Here is an 18,006-nt window from a genome sequence, read left to right on the forward strand (position 1 = left end):
ATTTTTTTTATTTTTTATTTCGAATTTTAGTTAATTTCATATTGTGTTCTATATGGACTATTTGCTTATTTTTTAATATGAGCAAGCTATGTATGGAATTCTATTTCTAGACTAAATGTTCACGTGACCACGTCAATCGATCCTTCAACCTGATGCCTAACAAAATATTGGGCTTTCTTCCTCCCTAGTTTCTAGCAATAACATGCAAAACCTACCAGTACAATAGAGTATACTCTCTTATTTATCAGCCAATAACAATTGTTTAGGCCAGTCTCTTAGCTTGCTATTCAGATTACAGAAAGAAATACATATGGAAGCTGATTTGTAATCAAATCAACACAATTTAGGCCCTGTTTGATTCAGCTTAGGATTATTATAATCTAGCTTATTAGTAGCAAGTTGAAACAAACAATTAGATTATTATAGAAGATTATTATAATCTATAAGCCAAATTATTATAATCTAATAAGCTGCTCTAGAAGAGCTTTTTTCAGATTATTGAGTAGCTAAAGACCTACTACCCCTACATACTTGAGAAAAATTACCCACCTATACCATCAACCAAACAGATAGCTGAGGGCATTATAGACTTTAGCCTTTCAAACCCAATAATCCATACCTCCAATAATCCAGACAAACAAACAACTCATAGCTTATTATATGTCAACTTATTATAATCCAGCTTATTATAATCTGGCTTAATAATCTAGATTATAATAATCATAAGTTGAAACAAACAGGGCCTTAAACCTATTTAGACACATAAGCTGTGAACAATTCGCCTAATTAAGTAGAGCAATTGTACAATCCTTGAGGAGGTAGTATGAAGTACGAAAATTTTAGTGTAAAATTTGGTACCTCTTGATACCTAGAAAAAGTGGTACCTCCTCAAGTACTGTAAAATTTGCTCAGTTAAGTATGTCAAAACATTATTAAAAAAACAAAACTCCATTCAATTTTTCGCCGGGAAAAGTCAATTCAATTTGCAATTCAATTGCCCATCATATTGTTGGACATCCGGTTCAATGGAACTATACTGCACATCAGAATCCTGCCAATATACTAAAATCTGGATTTGGGTTGCTCACATTTGAAATCTTAGCGTTGCATGTGCGAAAAAATGGGTCCTATAGGCTATTGCGAACGTGATGCTATAACGTGAAAAACAGTACGGAAATTCCTGATCGTAGCGCGCGATTTCCGATTTTCAATCTGGAGTTTCAATTTCTATAGCGTACTGTTTCTAATTGAAATTTCCGTACTGTTTCACTAGATATTCATCCCAATTCATCACATATTTATATTGACAGTCATCAAAATTTTCTATTTGGAATTGTCACAAATTTGTATTGAGAAATTGTTTCCTAACCCTGTGGAGTTGTAAAATGTAACATGACTGGAAAACGAAGCTAGCATGGCGCACATGTGAAATAGTTAGTGTTACTGTACGTAAAGCTCACGACGAGTCGATCAAAAATTGACTTTGACTCTTAGTATAGTACTGCTCCCTCCGTTACATTTCAAGTGTAGCCATCAATTTCCGTGTCCAACGTTTAACTATTCATCTTATTTTAAAAAATTTATAAAAAAAATTAAGTCACGCATAAATAAAGTATTATTCATGTTTTATCATCACGCATAAAGTATATTCATGTTTTATCATCTAATAACAATAAAAATACTAATCATAAAAAAATTTTAAATAAGATGGACCGTCAAAGTTGGGCACTGAAACACATAACTGCGCTTAATTTGGGACAACGGGAGTACTATGTAGTAGGAATAGATCTGTTGTCGTGCCACTAACTGACTTTGACTTGATTTGTCTTATAGGAAGGAGTACGTTCCATCTTGGGAGCGCTTTAATACAACTAGGTGACCCGCGTGATTGCTCGGCTAGCATCTATATAAAATTATCTATTTTCTATATGTTTTTACTTAAAATTTGTTAAATAGCCAAATCTTATCATCCTCGCGCTTCTAATTTTGTAGTTTTTGAAAGTCATGACAGTTGCTATCCCTTACTTCCTTATGACCCCTTCTTTATTTGCCTGTTCGATCTATCATTGCTTCCATTCATTTTTCTTAAAACCTTGCTCGATCTACTACTACCTACTCTCTTTTTATCATTGAGATATTCAAAATCGAATATGATTATCATTGGGGTTTATTTTTACATTTCAAAAGTCCCGCAATCACCATCACCATGTTGCTTAGCGGCATGTCTGTCATCCTCCTTTTAATCGTTATTGGGATTCCATTTTAGGTGTTGTTAATTAATAGTTTTTTATGTCTCGTCACCGCCACCACTGTGTTTCTTGACAGGCATGTTGCTTCTTCCCTTCTTGTGTCATTTGTCATCTTGTGATATAGATGATTTTTTTTGTAAGTTCCATACTATTCGTTCCAATATTTTTTATTTATAAATTATTCCTACTTGAACTCTTATAACTATTTTTCTATTTTTAGAATTTATTTTATTTGTTATTCCGAATTTTAATTAATCTCGTCATGTGTTCTAGATGGTCTCTTCTTTGAATAATATTTATTTTTATTACGAATTATAGTTATTTATAAATTGTATTCCTACCAATTATTTTTCTAATTTCATATTTTATTTTATTTTTTATTTTCGAGTTTTAATTAAGCTCGTAGCGGGTTCTTATATGTACTCTTATTTCAATATTGCTTACTTTTAATTCTAAATTTCATTTATCTTTCAATTGTATTCATACTTAAACTCTTCTTTTTTAATTTTGGAATTTATTTTATTTTTTATTTCAAATTTAATTAATATCGTATTGGGTTCTTATATAGACTCTTTCTCTCAGTATTGCTTATTTTTAATTCAGAATTTCAGTTATTATTAATTTGTATTCCAACTTAATTTTTTAATTAATGTGAGAATTTAAAGCTCCTACAACGAACGTGGTACCTACTTTTAAAATTGTCTGAATAACATAATAGATAGATACTAGTATCAACAAGCATGAGAGTCGTCATCGAGTGTCGTCAGTCCAAACTCCAAAATGTAGTGTTCAACAGCCCAAAATGTGAGAACGAGTGAACGATAGTAGTTTTATTTTTGATAATGAAATAAAATCCCGATCTTTACTCTTAGAGCTATAGCCAATTATTAAAAAAGGTTCGAAACACAAACACACCTCAAACGAAGACATAAAGACATAAAGGACACATCCAAACCGACAGAGGTGTACACCGGCATTAACACCAGTAGAAAAAAAAATAAATAAGCACAAACTTATTGAATCCTATCTGAACCTCCAGCAAAAATGAACGACAGCAGTACATCTGTATAGTTTCTTCTCTCTCTGCTTTTTTTTTTCTTTTTGGCGAGGACATCTGAATTACTTCTTATTAAGTTCAGATTATAGAAGTCATACTACACCCTTGTTTTACGACTAATAAGCTAGTGCTAAGTAAATTAATGTACTGTAGTAAAAGGTGAGCAAACAATGCATTCTGTTTCTAGTATATCATTTGAACCAGAGTAAATTTTAGAAAACTACAATTTTAGTGACAAAACTATCAGTTTGCTGCAACATTAGCGACATGTTTCAGTTTGCTGCAACAATAGTGTGCGAAATTATTACAAAACTATAACTTTTATGTTATATGCTGCTATAATATATATAAGTGACAGCTGTAATAGCATATAACGTAAAAGTTGCAGTTTTATGATAATTTTCTGCACTATTATTACAGCAAACTGAAACATATGCCCCTAGTATTACAGCAAACTGATAATTTTGTCACTAAAGTTATAGTTTTCTGAAATTTGCTCTTTAAAAAAACATAGTATGGGTCTAGGGCAAAATATCTCCTGCAAAATATCTAACGGAAAACAGTATTCATAATAAAATTCTAGTGGAAACCATCGTCGTACGTCCTCCCCAGTCCACACTATATATAGAACAGTCATACATATCACAAATTTGACTCCTACCTTTTTGTTTGGTCGATTTGCAGGGTTCAGCCAAGTAGATCCAATTAACCGGTGTTAATTTGAACAGGTCTCGCCCAACCACGTAGCGATTGTGATTAGCCCTTTGCCGGTCATGGAAAATTAACTTTTCATCCTAACAGATCGATCATCAGCTGTTTAATCAACGCCCTCAGCTGTTATATCTGATCGATTAATTTGTATATTTTTGTCGTCATACAGATCGACGGCTTGGATGGGGTGCAGCTGTTGCCGATCGATCGAGCTAGCTCTGCTGCATGCGGTCCGCCCACGCCTAGAATTTATGTGCATCGAGAAGTTCGTTGTACTCATACATCAACATCTTATGCTGGCCTAACCTCCGCAATATATACGATGGTCTTAGTCGTTTCCACCTAAACAAGCTAGGGCCAAGGAAAGTAGATCTTGTGAAGTGGATGGTCTCTTGGGAGTGTATATCCGATATAATCCTTACCCTGCACGTGACCAAATTAAGCTACCTAGCTACGTACTTCCTTGGTCGTCCCTTTGAAACATATGATGGTCAAGACACAGGAATAGAAAAAAATATAAGAATAGAAAATCATGTTCATTGTATTTCTATGGGATATGAAAACACAGGAAAGTTTCAAACTACCGTTTGATAGTTATACAGAACAAATGTAGGAATTCAAGACACAGGAAGAAAAAAATATGAGTAAGACCACATGTTAATTTTCCTCCAAAATTTCTTTACAATAGTCCATTCCATAAGAATTTTAAAAGAATTGGTATGAATCAATCCTTTGTTTCAAAAGGGTCTCATAGGATATTATTTCCCATAGGATATAAATCCTTTGAAATTCATATGTTTTTTTTTCAAATTAAGGGGGCCATTTTTTTAGGCTCCTCTCATTTATCCTAAAATAAATCTATTTTTACATAATTATTGTATTGTAGTTTGTGAAAGTAAATATAAAGAATAATTGTATTACAAGTAGACAGTTGTATTACGGTTTGATAAAATTAATAGTAGTATTCCAGTCTTTTATTGGTTTCGTATTGTTACGTACGAGATTAGTGCATGAAAAGTAAACTTGACGGAGGGAGTACTGACTTGTCCGTCGCTCGCTTTGACGGACCGACGTATCTCGACCTGCATATAATCCCTCTGGAATGTTTCATGCAAGGTGGCGCTGCGAATGTGTGGCAGCAATGTGTCGTTCTAGGGGTGTATATATGTTGATTTGTACCGAGAATTGTTTAGAATTGATTTATTTTAATTTATTTATTACTAGCAATTAGCCAATTATGTCTGTGCGTTGCAAGGGAAGATATATTTCCTAAACATCCATTGTTTTACTTAATTATTTTTGCGTGAATTAATGTTATCAGCTATGGACAAACCGAATAAATTAGAGTGATTTAATTATTTTAATTTGAAATTTGTCTTGAAATTTAAACATGGTATCAAATGTTCATATATTTTGGCTATTTCAAATTTTAAGCTAATATTTTGGCCTTTGGTTTGAAACATCTAGGCCGAAGAAGACTTATAATAGTAAAAATGTGTCTTCTAAGATTACCCAATTCATTTACTCACATCTTTCTTAGGATTGAGGTTTGTGCTATGTTGCTTTGGATTTTTGTGCCTTCTCTCTCTCTCAAATGTCTCCTGCTCTTTATGACCTGGATCTGTGTGGTTAAGGATTTGGAGTTTGCGAGCCTAGTGTGCGTTGCTGTCGATTTTAAGCACTAGGGTTCGTTTAAGAGTTGTGTGGTATTTATTACTCTTGGAGGTTAAGGCTTACAAGATGGCTAGGCATCGCTCTTTAACCACGAATCTACTTGTGATTAGCTAAGGAAAGCTTGTGAAGGCCGGATCTCGTCCCTAAAAGGAAAGAGATACCTTTAGTGGAGGAGTGCATTTATGCAACCTCATGAGGACCGGTTGAAAAAGATCCAGCTCTTTGTCCGCTCCTCAAGAGAGACTAGAATCCCCTCAAAGCAGTGGCGGAGCTAGGATAAAATTATAGTGGGGGCTCCTTAGCCTTTTGGGCCTTCTAACAATCTCGGTCAAAGTCTATTTTAGCCCTCTTGCAATAGATATATGGATTTAAACTTTAGGGGGGAGTCTTATAATGATTCATTAGGGGGTTGGGTGGGGGGGGTCTAAAGACCCCCCCAGCCCCCACGCTGCCTCCGCCACTGCCTCAAAGTTTTGAGCTCCGAGAAATATATTATCACACAAACCTCTGTGATATACTTTCTCTTGACCTCCTTGTTGCTTTGCTTTTGTGCCGCTCTAAACTAGTTGTTGTTTGGGGTTATCTACTTTCTTGTGCGTTGCATCTAGATCTTTAGGTGTTGGCTTGCTAGTGTTTCTGGTACATTGGTTAGATATTCCGATCTTAATTGGAACAAATCCTATTTACATCGGACTGTTTAACCCGTTATCAGACAATCCAACCTTATCTCGCTCTAGCTTCCATATTTCCTATTAAACTTCCTATTAACCATCCCCTCCACCCCCTCCCCCACCCCCCACGCGTCCTCTCCAAGCTCATCAATAATCTTTCAGTTCTCCCTTGAATTTTTTTTCACAAGCAGACATAAAAGAACAACACCTATTAAAATGGCCGATGCTTCCTCAGGTTCACAAAACCGTCAATGAAAACCTATTTTTATGGCTAGGTCATTAAGAAAAACGCATGCAAAAACAAATCTATTATCGCAGGCGGTTTTTAAGGAACCACATGTGAAAATCATGATTTTTTTTTGGGGGGGGGGGGTGGTTTGTTAAGAAAAATGCATGAAAAAATGGGATAATTTTGTGGAGAGTTCTTCTAATTATAAAAATCTATATTCATGAGCGATTTTCTTAACAAGCTGCTCTTAAAAATAGGTGCATAAATATTTGTTACAAGTTCTAGTATCTATTTTTTTCACAAGCGGTTCATTAGGGGCATGCCTGCATTCGGAAGTCCATACTTTCAAAAAGAATAGAAAGTTCATATTAAGTATGATTGAGATACACCTAAGTTATATGAAATCCTTACAATATTTCTTTTAATATGACCCAATTAATATTTTCTTTAGTATGGACATTCACTATTGGTTACATAACATATACTCATATAGAGACTATATGACATAAGTGAACAATTGTATTAAAAAAAATACTAATTTAAGGAAATATGGACCTAGCAATATTAAAGAATGTGAAGATCATAGAGAATTATGGTTAACCTCAATTGGACTTAAAATAGTAGTTAGCTAAGATCAAGGAAAAAGGTTTTTCTAAGCGGACTATTAAATAACCACACTTTGAAATGATTTTTATTGATGGACTTCTTAAAGAGCAACTCTTAAAATATTCTTTTTACGAGTGGTTCTCATACAGAAGGCCTGTAAAAATCGAGTTTTGCACCTTTAAAATATGAAAATAAAAATTATAATTCTTTCATATGAAGTCGGATGATGATAAACTTTATATAAAAATTGTTGCACCCAATGAGACCTACAACTCTATAGTTGATTATTTATTTATTTGAAATCATTTACATGCCCAAATATGCGTTACTAACTCTCACATCTATTTTTACAAAAAAAAGGATTTTTTTTAGTTTTTTAAAATGAGCTCGGATGGACAATAATTTGCCCTATATCTTGCCCTATATCAAAGTTGTTGTTCTCAACGTGATCTACATGTTTGTAGAATTGTAGTTGATTGATCATTTCTTTGTTTGATGTCATTTAATGTGCAAAAATATGTCACAAGTTTTGAGAGAGGTGAAGTTAAAAAAATAGCCTCCATTTCACAGTCACAAACTATATACCGCGCACACTCATACTTAGTATGAATCATGTGATTTGTGTTTATATATCTACTAAGATACAAAATACTCCCTCCATCTACTTTTGATAGACATATTTCCAAATCTGAAAAAATTATTTTTGATAAGTATATTTCAATCCAACAACATATCCTTTTAGTAACTTTCTCGTATTTAATGCGTTACTCTCCATTCTTCCACACAAGATTGGCTACATGGGCATCGAGAAATATAAATATTAATGAATCGCTTGTTTACGAGGAATAACTAGTAGCATATTTAAATGGATAGAATTAATTATCCTTGGTCTATGTGCCAAGATGAAATATTACTATCAAAAGTAGATAGAGGGAGTATATGTTTAGGATTTTTTTGCGCATACAAAAATCAAAATCATGAAATTCATTTTCATGAGCGGTTCCTTAATAGAGCCTCCAGTGATCAAAATCAATTTTCTCGGACGGTCATGGAATTCGTCCGCACAAATCCTTGATTTTTATATACCCTTGGTTTGTGCTCACAAATTTTTCCGTGTTTGTTTAAAAATTTGTTGTGGATATATAATGGTTGATTAAATTGTTCTCATTTAAATTTAGAAATATTTTAGATTTGAGCATAACTGTTCTTAATTTATTCTTGTAGTTATTTAGATATAAATTCTATCGCAACACACATGGTAACACCATGCTAGCTAGTTGACTCAACAGAAATTGTACCGATCGAATATCGTCATTTCGACCAATTCAATAAATACTATTCCAACTGCTGAACATCATGTAGTTTATTCCACAACAAGATTACAATAGAGTACACATTACAGCTGTAAGACATGAATTTTGCAAAAAAAAAAATTAAATTACACAAATTCGACGAAAAGTTGATCTCCTATAAGTACAAAATGGTTGTCGGTACATAATTTGGCATGGCATCATGAAGTTCAATAAATTCTTAGAGGTAGCAGAAGACAGCTGCTACTGTGGTGATGAAGACGACTATTGTGATCGGGGCTAGAGTGGCCGCGGACTTGGGTGATGAACCAGATCTGTCTCCACCTTTTGGTGAAGGCACTGCATAAAATGACGAGGACCAAATTAGAGATTTAAATTTAAAGCATGCATTTCCATCTTTATACACTACTATAGAATTGATCTTTACCCCGATGCCAAAAATCATATTTGTCCCCGTTTGAATAGGAACTGGGACTAAAGAATATAATTAATTCTGATTTTGTATCAGATTTAGAGCTCTGCCAAACAAACCGGCCTAAATATTACTATTTTTTTCTATAAACTTAATTAAATTTAACAAAGATTGATAAAAAGAAAGTCAAAACAACTTATATTATGAAAAGAATGGATTATATATTTAAAACAGGAAGAAATTAAAGGGAAAACGTAACATGCATTCAAGACGTGTGTACCATTGCAGTTGCTGAGGGCGGTGGGCGGGGCGCCGCAGGCGGCGGGGAGGCCAGCGGCGCGCGTGAGGTTGAGAGGGAGGCCGTAGGTGTTGCCGGCGAGGAGGGTGCAGACGCAGCCGACGGCGGCGGGGTCCTTCACGCCGCGCTCCACCTCGGTGCAGCAGCTCCCCGGCGGCTGCCTCAGCGGGCTGCCCGCGGTGGCGTACTGCACGCAGTCCGCCAGCTTGGCTAGCACGGCGGTGCAGGCGCCGCTACTGCTCCCGGTGCCCTCCGGCGCCGGCGCTGGCGCCTCCTGCGGCTGCGGCTGCGACGCTACCCGGCCACCGGATACGAGAGCCACGAGGAAGATGGTCATCAAGAGCGTGGGCATGGCAGTGGCGCCGCCGCGCTGCATCGTGTGAGATGGATGGAGATCGTATGACTTGTTGGTTTTAATTTATTTACGTGATGACTGATGAGCTAGGTTTCTTGCCAATACTAGCTCGTGGGAGAGGTAGAGGTATAGCCAAGTATTTTGTCTATTTATAGCGTCTGCTTTATAGAATTAATGAAGGTCTTCTGTAAGGTAGAAGTACACAAGTAGCAGCAGCATGGCAACTCGCCAAGCAACCATCGCTGTCGCTGCAACCCCGGCAATACTCTTTCCTTTCAAAATATCTGGCAGGTTTACCCGCACACTGCAATTTCATTTTAATTGAAATATAACACATATATATATTAGACAAAAACAGGTTTGCGGTAAAATTACACATATAATCATTCTGGACCAAAGTTACAAATACAGTCCTTCCTCATGGTCTACGCGTGCATGCTGAACCTCTTCTTATAGATATCGTATAAATATAGTCCTTTCTCATTGATTATCAGTTCAATGAATATATCGATATTGTTATCAGGCTACCTCGATCCTTGAACGAGCATGACAAGCATAATATACTTCCTCTTGAAGCACTACCAGGGAGGAAGCTTGTAGTTCCCAAGAAGCATTTGCCATGTGCTATGACAACCGCTCAAATCATCAAATGGATTAATGACATCCATACACATAGCAAACAGTATGTTTCTCGGGTCCTTTGTAAATTCTCTATTTATTGTGTCTTACCTTACCACTACACTAAATCTGTTGGGTGCCTTACCTTACCGTCGACCTTAAATTCTTCAACATCCCAATGTACTAAGCTTGCTTAGGATTCATAAACATTCTCTTCATGCGCTTAGCAATAGGAACATACCACATCACATTTGTGAGGCCACCCCTCTTGGACTTACGACCTTCATCTTCACTAATATCTCGCATGTATCTAGAAGCTCCACAAACAGGGAAAGCATCCAAGTTGGTGTACTTTTTGTAACATAATATGTAGTTGTTTTGATAAGCATGAATTCTTCCGACTTCCAGATCCAATGGGCATAATACTTGATTTGTTTCATATGTTGTCTTTTATTTCGTTCCTCTCTGGCAACAAGTCATTCAGAAACTCGAAAAGTTTTGCGACTCTTGTCTGACCGACTATTACCTACCCTAAGTTTCATGAGTTCTAAGATAGATGATAACTTGGTGTGCTTCGGCTTGCACTCGAGATACAAAGGCATCTCAAAATCTACCACAACTTGCTAAACTTCTTAAAATCCCTCTCATTATGGTTGGCTCTTCAACATCATGTAACATTTGTGATAGGGTCGAAATCTATGGTATCAGCACCTAATGGAGAAGGGACAAACATACCATCTCAATTTGGCTCGTTGCTTATATCTGGTACTTCATCAATCGCAACATCCGGTGTCTCTTGCTCTCCATGCCTGGTCCAACAACTATAATGCTCCACAAATCCTCTATGGATCAGGTGAGATTGCACCCCTGAACTATGAGAGAACATCTTCTCGTTTTTGCAGTTTGCATATGGACATAGCATATATTCGCTCATCCTAGTTCTTTTATCACTGTCCGCTATATTTATGAATTCAACAACCCCATCCCTATACCCTTGGTTCCTACAAGAATTACCGTACATCCAATTTCGTTCCATCTGTGATAGAAGATACACAAATACACAAAACTTCATCACACAATTATCAAAGTTTTTCTTTAACTCCAATTTCAAAAAAAAAAATGCCCCTACCCTTCCAACCGAAATGTGAACAGTGTACAGGGTTGGGATGGAAAACAGTTGGTTGTTGAGGGTATTTATTGGGTCTCGGATATGTCTAATGGTTGCTATAATTCCACCCATCGCAGGTAGGTGGCCACCTATATATGACGGGCCACCATTTGCACCCCGACAGAGGTCGGGTCTCGGACGATGACCTCACCTGTTATTACGACATTCTGTTGGACCTACCACTGGTGAAGTCATCCATAACAAGCACTTCGGGCTGTCACAAGTGGGCCGATCTGACTTAGTGATTGTCTTATTGGAGTGGGATTCCGGCCGACGGAGAAAAAAAATTCTAAGGGCATCACGCATGTACCCCTTAGTATCTAATACTCACTCCTTTACCAATTAATCATCATATTATATGGATGCATCAAGGAAAAAAAACAACAACTATCTTATACTATATAACCTAATCCATAAAAACACAACTAATTAAATTAACCCTGCGTATCTGATAGCGATTAATTAGCGAAGTGATACCGATGGAAAAGAAACAGTCATACTAATTGCAACGTACGAGACCCATTTGCTTACGTATGTAGACTGCAATTTTACTAGTAAGCTAGGTTCCAAGGTTTTTGCTACGTAGTCCCAATCAAACTAACTGTCTGTCCTGACTCTGAATAGTCAAATGGTAAAAAATTTGTATCAATATTCGGAATAAAAGAAAAATATGCTGTATCATTTGTTTCATGAAAGGGCATACGAGCCTATAAATACAGCCATCCACTGTCTTTCGAGGTGCGCAACACAAGCTATAGCCAGCTGGGTTACTTCACTTTATTAACATTGTAGCTACTAGCTGCTAGATCGATCTCTCTTGCGTATATAGCAACAGTGAGAAGAGTAACGAGAGCAATATGGACGCGGCTACAGTTGCAGGATATTTCAAGGACAAGAGCATTTTGATCACTGGCTCAACTGGATTTCTTGGAAAAAGTACTCCTACACCCAACAACCCATAAAGCATTTTAAACTTGCAGTACAACTTAAAACCACACATTTCATATAGAAAGAACTTCTACACACACTCAAATCAAGTCTAACTTATACATCAACTTCTTTGGCATAAACAAGTTCATTTACATGTTATATTTATATGTTATTTTTTGTTCATTCATATCTATGTCATCACGATGATTAATTGTTTTAATTTCATTTGTTGGTTAATTAATCCGCCATGTTCTGTCTGATTTTCTTGGACATACGCTGCAGTATTCGTGGAGAAGATACTGAGAATTCAGCCTGATGTGAAGAAGATTTTTCTCCTGGTGAGGGCCGCCGATACATCATCCGCGGAGCAGCGTGTGCTGAATGAGGTGCTTAATTAATTACTACTCCAAGCTGATGGTTTCCTGTAGAGAATTACTGGTCCTATTTTTTTTTTCTTTGATTGATAGAATTAACAGCCTCCAGTTTAACCAGTCAGGGCTGATCTGGCGTAGTGTGATCGTTTTGGTTCTTCCTAGGACACTTGTACTGTGGCCGTTTAATTAGTCTTAGTTTGTTAGTGCTAAGAACGAAAATTATTATAGGATCTTATTCAAATTAATCTCTGATTAATCAAGAATAGGTGTCAATAAAGCGGAATTAGAAATCGTGATTTACATGAATTAAACTGGGACCAACTTGATGCATGGATGCGATGCCTGCATTGAGAGTGAACTGAAGTTGGAAGACGAGATCCTCCAATTGTTGATATAGTACGGATTGGTTCTGGAGGTTGCGGATTGTTCCAAGGACATCCTGAATCGGCTCAAATTAGTTATGACCATGAAACCTGTCATGTGCTCTCGTTAGAGAATTTTTTTAAAAAAATTAGTTTCCAATTAGAGAATTTTTTTTAAATAAAGTTTGTGAATAGAGATACATACGTCTAAAAATCTAGCGCATATGGGATCTATGTGAGGTCCAACCGTTTGCATGACACGTACAACGCGCGGTCGCACGTCTCTATGAAAGTACTTTGGAGCACAGGGTTTGTCTCCTTTTATAGCGTATTCTAACTTCTGACTTGGGATTTAGCCTCTCAAAAAAGGGCATCTTTCCCCGAAAAAAAAGGGGCATCTTGATAAAGAACCCCTTATGGTAGCCTAGCTAATTACTTATATATATCTTAATTATGAACATATATAAACTAATGAATTATTAATTATGAACAAATATATATCTAATTTTGCCCCTCATTTGTCATGACTATTTTGACTAGATGGAACTAACAAGAACCTATACCATCGAGGACTACTTAAAATCCAATTCCCTTTCTTTGGACCCTTTTATCTGACCCTGTAAAAAATTATTTAAGTAGTCATCAAGTACTAAGATTGTAATGTTTTTCCTGTAGGTTATAGGGAACGAACTCTTTGGGCCCTTGCGAGAAAACTATGGATCTAATTTCTATAGCTTCATGAAGGAAAAGATATCACCTTTAGCCGGAGATATCATTAATGAGAATTTAGGCCTTGAGAGCTTGGAAATATTAAAATTGTCAAAGGAGATTGATATCATTGTTAATGGAGCTGCAACAACAAATTTTTATGAAAGGTAAACATTTCATCAACAGTGAATATTATCCACAAAAGAGGAAAAGCCAATAAATTTTGGTAATTCAACTTATATTTATTAAAATGCATGCAGATATGATGTTTCCTTGGCATCCAATGTCTTAGGAGCAAAATATGTTTGCAAATTTGCAAAGAAGTGTGCAAATCTGAAAATGTTCCTCCATATTTCCACTGGTATGTACAATGTAAATAACTAAATATAGTATAAATCAGTTTGTCCCTCAATATGCATGCATACATAACGTACCATGCATGTACTACTTGCAAGAATCACTGTGACATATATATAAGCAAAATTTTTGTGTGAATAAAAGTTATGATCTATTGAATGTTTTTGACTGAACAGCATTTGTATCTGGCGAGCAAGAAGGACTTTTATTGGAGAAGGTATTTCAGATTGGGGAAACACTGAAGGAAGGATGCCATTTAGACATTGCAGCTGAATTACAATTGGTTGAGTCTGTCAAGGCAGAACTTACGCACTCCACCAATGGTAAATCGGAGCAAACAGAAAAGATAACCATGAAGAAACTTGGATTGAAGAGGTCTAAAAATATATATAACAGTTGAAGTTTTATATATGTAAGCAAGGATATTAATTTTTTTCTTTGGCATTTAATACTGACATGTGAAACTTGTTCTTTTTGTTAAGAGCTAGACAATTTGGGTGGCCCAACACGTATGTGTTCACAAAGGCAATGGGTGAGATGCTAGTTGGACACTTTGGGCGTGAACTTCCGGTTGTGATTATTCGCCCAAGTATTGTATCCAGCATTTACCATGATCCGCTCCCTGGGTGGATAGAAGGAACTAGGTATACCTCATATTTATTAATAGAAATATACTCTAATAACTGGTTCACCAAACCGCAAATTATGTTTACATAATTAGTAACTCTACATGACCAAAAATATGTTATGCGTGTCTTTTGTAGGACAATTGACAGTATAATTTCTGCTTACGCCAAACAAACTATTCCACATTTCATCGGTGCTGATCATGTCATCCTTGATGTGGTAAGAACTACAGTAATGCCCAACAAATACTCCTTTTTTTAATATACAACGACATTATTTTTTATTGATTTTCAACCATTTGTTTTATTAAACAATTATATAAATATTGCATTTTAGTGACTTGTGTTATCATCGAAGAAACTCTGACATTAACTTATATTTTTAGATATTTACATTAAATTTTTAAATAAGAAGAATGCTTAAACATAATGTGAAAAGTAATGGTATCATATATAAAAACAGATGTGCTATTAATTTTAATTGAGTAAATTTGAAGAAAACCCGTGTTTTATGATAAAAGTGCATAAAACCACAGGTATTATGGCATGTAACCATATGTTTTTTTTGTCTATATGTTTCGTAAAACCCCACCTTTATTAAAATATTGATTAATTTTGACATATTTGAAATATTGTTTCAAAGTAGCAAAGAGTTAAACTATGAACCTTATCATCCTTAGTCAAAAACTTAATAATTAAAATTTCCATATATATTTTAGAATTATAAGTAAATTCACGCTCAACATGCACAATGATGGGGTTTTGTAAAACGTTTGAACTATAATACATAAGGTATATGCAACAAATCATAATACCTTTGTTTTTTTTCTGAAATTTACTCATTTTAATTAATTCCCTCTCTTCTAGACCGAATTCAATAAGCTTATAAACAACGTCGTGTTCTATTTAAATATATAGATTCCCGGTGATATGGTGGTGAATGCGATGTTGGTAGCCATGGCCGTTCACTGGAGTGAGAGAGGCCAAGTTATCATCCATGTGACATCATCCCAGCAGAACCCGTTGTCAACCTCTACCATGCTGGACTTGATGTATCGCTATTTTACTGCTAATCCACAGACAATGGGAAAGAACGGAAAAGTCGTCAAAACCAAAAGGCTCAACATTACCAATAAAACAGGTTTCCGAGCATACATGTTTCTTAAATACAAACTACCTTTAGAGGTCAGACTCTTTTTGTCTTTTAGATCACACCAGGCTCTTTTTTTTTCTAACAAATATAACGAGTAAATTACACTTTGCACCGGGTAAAGCATAACTAGTTTCACTTTGCATCAGATTTAACACATATTTCCAGTTAGACTATTTAAATTTAAACCATGACCAGGCTGCATTATCAAATTAATTAACCTATCGAAATTTCATCAAATTTTATAAATTGTTGATGAAACTTTGTGAAATGTGGTTTAAATTTAAATAGTTTCATAAGTTTCGGTCATGGTTTATAAGATTTTCATTCACTTATATGATGCAATCTAGTGCAAATTAAGTGAAAATTATTTTGATATCTCTGTTGTAAAAGTGAAAGTATGCAGTAAACCCAGTTTAAAGTGAAACAAGATACATTTTACCCGGTGTAAAATATAATTTATAGCAGTTTTAATCTCAATATATGGCTAACACATGAATCCGGCCGGTGCATGACTTGACTATATCGATCCTTTGTTACCCAGGTTCTGCATTTGGTGAATACACTGTTGGGTGGATATTTTTCTCAGTATTACAATAAATCCATAAGAAGCTACAGATATTTCGTTCTTCTGGCCAAGTTATACATGCCATATGCTTTCTTCAACGCCTGGTATATTATTTTACAACCTTTTCTTTTCTGCTGCTAGTGCTAGGTAGATAGCTAGAAGATAAATCATGACATAAAAAAGTTATTATGTGAGCAAATTATAAATATGTTTTACATATTGCTTCCTTATGCTACCCAGTTATTAATTGATTAACCCATTTGAATAAAAAAGTTACAGGCATACTTATAATGCAGGCTTTTATAATTTTCAGATATCAACATGTTTGACAGACAAATAAGATGATCAATAGATATATATTCTCTAAAAGTAACTTAATTAATTATATGGTTTTTGCAGATATAGTAGTATAGAAATTACTGGTTTAATTTGTCTTTTTAGTGCCAAGTTGATCAGTACTTTTTGGTGCCATGTCGATCAGTACCCAAAGAATCACATGTTCGTAGAGAAAAAAATGTCAATTTACAAGTGAAAGTTTAGGTGTGAAATTTGAAAGCAAATCATTCTACAGTAAATTAGAAATAGCTCTGATTTTCATTGTCAATCTTCTTATCATTCTTTTGTTTTTCATGCGCACGCGTAGCTTCAATGGCACAAACTTGGCAAGACTGCAGACGGCGACAACTCAAGACCAGAGCAAAGAAGCCTGTGTGCTTAATTTTGATCCCAAGTCCATTGACTGGGAGTACTATCTGTACAACAGCCACATACCTGGCGTTATGAAGTATGCCCACAAAAAGATGTAGTGCAAGCCCAACAAAACAAAATCGGTCGATCAAGCTGATCTACCAGACGCAGAAAATATCACCAATCGAGATATGTCTGTGTGTGAATAAGATCATTATGTTGTCGCTTTTGAGAAGCAGAGATTATATATAATAAGCTGCCCAGCAGTGTAGAAGGAACAATTAAACATCACATGATTAAAAATGCCATCCATTTCTTTGTAACTCGTGGGTTGGTGTGTTACGAAACATGACACATGCTGTATGTGTTAATTTCTAGATGGGAATATTTTATAACGATACCAACACCGATACTGAAAACATTTTTTGGGCGACCTTTTATATGGCCCTTTTTCGAACCGCTTGTAAGGGCTTGTAAAAGTCGAGAATTTAAGGACCATGAAACTGAATTTATAGTATTTTATTTGTGTAGGCGCAAAAAGATCTGAAAAAAATAAACTACTACATAAATTTCTGTATACGGACTCTATTTTCGCATACGGCCCCTTATAAACCCCATTCAAAAATCAATTTTTGTAAATGGGCCTCTTAACAAGCCCGCATGCTAAAATAAATCTATTTTCACAGACGGACCTATTAAGCGGCAGCATGTGAAAATTGATTTTTCAGGCAGGCCTCTTAAAAGCCCGCATACATGTCTAACCGTCCTCCCCTTACCCCTCACCATCTTAAAAAATTTCTAAGTTACCTCCCCCTCTCATTTCCTCTCTTCCTTTGTCTCTCCCTCACCTCCCCCTCCTAAGCGGTGCGCGGTGGCGCTTGCACGA

The 18,006-nt window shown here is 35.7% G+C and overlaps 2 protein-coding genes across 2 annotated transcripts; one reads left to right on the forward strand and one right to left on the reverse strand.

Moving 5' to 3' along the window:
* Positions 1 to 8,727: 8,727 nt before the first annotated feature.
* LOC127778428 (non-specific lipid transfer protein-like 1) lies at positions 8,728 to 9,593 on the reverse strand. The gene is made up of 2 exons (XM_052305029.1): positions 9,200 to 9,593; positions 8,728 to 8,846 (listed from the first exon to the last, which is right to left on the reverse strand). The coding sequence occupies exons 1-2, from the start codon at positions 9,591 to 9,593 to the stop codon at positions 8,728 to 8,730; spliced, it is 513 nt and encodes a 170-aa protein (XP_052160989.1).
* A 2,622-nt stretch (positions 9,594 to 12,215) lies between these two features.
* LOC127780238 (alcohol-forming fatty acyl-CoA reductase-like) lies at positions 12,216 to 17,239 on the forward strand. Its single transcript, XM_052307166.1, has 10 exons — positions 12,216 to 12,294; positions 12,571 to 12,674; positions 13,700 to 13,899; positions 13,993 to 14,093; positions 14,266 to 14,464; positions 14,572 to 14,733; positions 14,854 to 14,935; positions 15,634 to 15,900; positions 16,410 to 16,537; positions 17,077 to 17,239. The coding sequence occupies exons 1-10, from the start codon at positions 12,216 to 12,218 to the stop codon at positions 17,237 to 17,239; spliced, it is 1,485 nt and encodes a 494-aa protein (XP_052163126.1).
* Positions 17,240 to 18,006: the final 767 nt, after the last annotated feature.

This window comes from Oryza glaberrima, chromosome 7 (assembly GCF_000147395.1).
Source record: "Oryza glaberrima chromosome 7, OglaRS2, whole genome shotgun sequence".
NCBI classification, from domain to species: Eukaryota; Viridiplantae; Streptophyta; class Magnoliopsida; order Poales; family Poaceae; genus Oryza; species Oryza glaberrima.